At 46.1% G+C, this 1,798-nt stretch overlaps 1 protein-coding gene across 1 annotated transcript; it reads left to right on the forward strand.

Annotated features, from left to right (window-relative positions):
• Positions 1–836: 836 nt before the first annotated feature.
• Positions 837–1,472, forward strand: LOC123073563 (keratin-associated protein 5-9-like). The gene has a single exon (XM_044496650.1). The coding sequence runs from the start codon at positions 961–963 to the stop codon at positions 1,369–1,371; it is 411 nt and encodes a 136-aa protein (XP_044352585.1). The 5' UTR covers positions 837–960; the 3' UTR covers positions 1,372–1,472.
• Positions 1,473–1,798: the final 326 nt, after the last annotated feature.

Below are 1,798 nucleotides of genomic sequence, written 5' to 3' on the forward strand. Positions count from 1 at the left end.
ATGCGTCCAAGAGGTAGCAGTAATCAAGTACTCGACTTGCATGTTAGTACTCCCTCTGTATCTAAACGCTCTTATATTTCTTTATGGAGGCAGTACAAATCTTTTCTACCCTTGATTAAGTGTGTGATGTCACACCACCGATGGATGCATGAGACACTTGAAACTCCTTCGTCCCCAAAATATCATGTCACATGTCAAACCTATGAATCACAGACGAAAGGAGCCAGCCTGGTCGAAACGATGCACCGAACGCCGCGTCTTGCCTATGTGCACCCATATTGGCAGTTAACAACTAAATGGCTATCCTATGAGCAAGTGATGCTATACAAGATTGACGTACATAAATCAAGATGGAAAAATAGAAAGAAGGGTATCAATCTCTTCCACGTGCGACTTTGGCTATAGAAGACCAAATCAAAGCCAACTTATGCAATCTGGACAGTACTGGCACTTAATGTGCGATCCCTTTGGATCTTGATCTTGCCAAAAGTCAGTGCTTGATAAAACAACAACAACTACTACCTATTGGTCAGTAATTCGGGGTATACCAAAACCTATTGTGCAATTAGCTAATTATTATAGTTGATAGTGTGATTTGAAGTTACCAAGCCATTTTAGTACTCCCTTTGATTCGGTGAACCACAAAAATGAAGTTCAGACATTGTAGACGTTCAAGGGTCAAAACAGTGCAGGGATTTAATGGAGCCCAGTGAAGGTGAATATTACATATGTAATCCTCAACTAACTTGTACCAATTGCCAAACTGTCACATGGAGCAGTTTACATTAGATAGTCGTCCATCCATTAAATTTAGTTTAGATCTACGTACCCTCCAGTGGAAGCTAGCTAGCCTATAAATAGTATCAGGCGCTCCATCTTATTCACATATCTTAGCTTGAGACCTTCTCTTGCTCCACATATTTACCATTAGGATCTAGCTACAAAGCTTGCTCGGCAACAATGGCTGCAGGTGGGGCTTCTCTTCTTGCCTTCTCTTTTTTTTCCATGCTGGTCATGTCTTCCCTGGGGGGTCCTAGGCCTTTATGCAGCGACTGCGAGACGCTGTGCCGTACCAACTGCGATGCAGAGGTTGAAACCCTCTGCGGCAGTACCTGCGACTACAACAACAGCGGTCAGGCCGACTGCCGGCGTCAGCTCTTGAAGAGGTGCACCACAGAAGGTACCTGCTGCAGTAGCAACGGCACATGCACTTGTGATTGCAACACTGTAGCTCAAAACGGTTGCTTCGGGGTCAGCGACGGGTACACACGCTGCGGTTCATGCAAGCTTGGCAGGTTCAACCAGTGCTATCCCACCTGCAAGAACGACTGCAACAACAACTGCAAGAAGAAGAAAGGGTGCCACGCATAGGAAAACCACATGTAATCGGGGCCGGGTGCCCTGCATAGGAAATAACATGGCTCCTTGCAGTCGTGCGTAGATTTCTTTAAACGCAATGTGATGATGTTTTAGCTGAGGATTTGTCTTCTGTATTTCTGTTTATCTTTCTTGCTGAATAATGAATCGCAATGTGAAATTATGGTTGTTCAATGTTCCTTCTTCCATAGAGCAGGTGGGGCTTCTCTTCTTGCTGCTGTTGTTGTTTTCTCCATGCTGATCACGTCTTCCCTGGAGGGCCTGGGGCCTTATTGCAGCGAGTGCGAAACGCAATGCCGTACCAGCTGTGAGGCGGAGGTTGAAACCTTCTGCAGTGGTTACTGCAGACGTGGTGGCGGACCTCGGGAGAGCTGCTGGAGACGTCTTTGAGGAGTGCATCATAAAGGGTACCTGCTGCAGT

The sequence above is a fragment of the Triticum aestivum genome, chromosome 3D (assembly GCF_018294505.1).
Source record: "Triticum aestivum cultivar Chinese Spring chromosome 3D, IWGSC CS RefSeq v2.1, whole genome shotgun sequence".
NCBI classification, from domain to species: Eukaryota; Viridiplantae; Streptophyta; class Magnoliopsida; order Poales; family Poaceae; genus Triticum; species Triticum aestivum.

Bases quoted from the DNA above. Each gene is read 5' to 3' on its own strand.
- LOC123073563 (XM_044496650.1), top strand. From the start codon at position 961: ATGGCTGCAGGTGGGGCTTCTCTTCTTGCCTTCTCTTTTTTTTCCATG.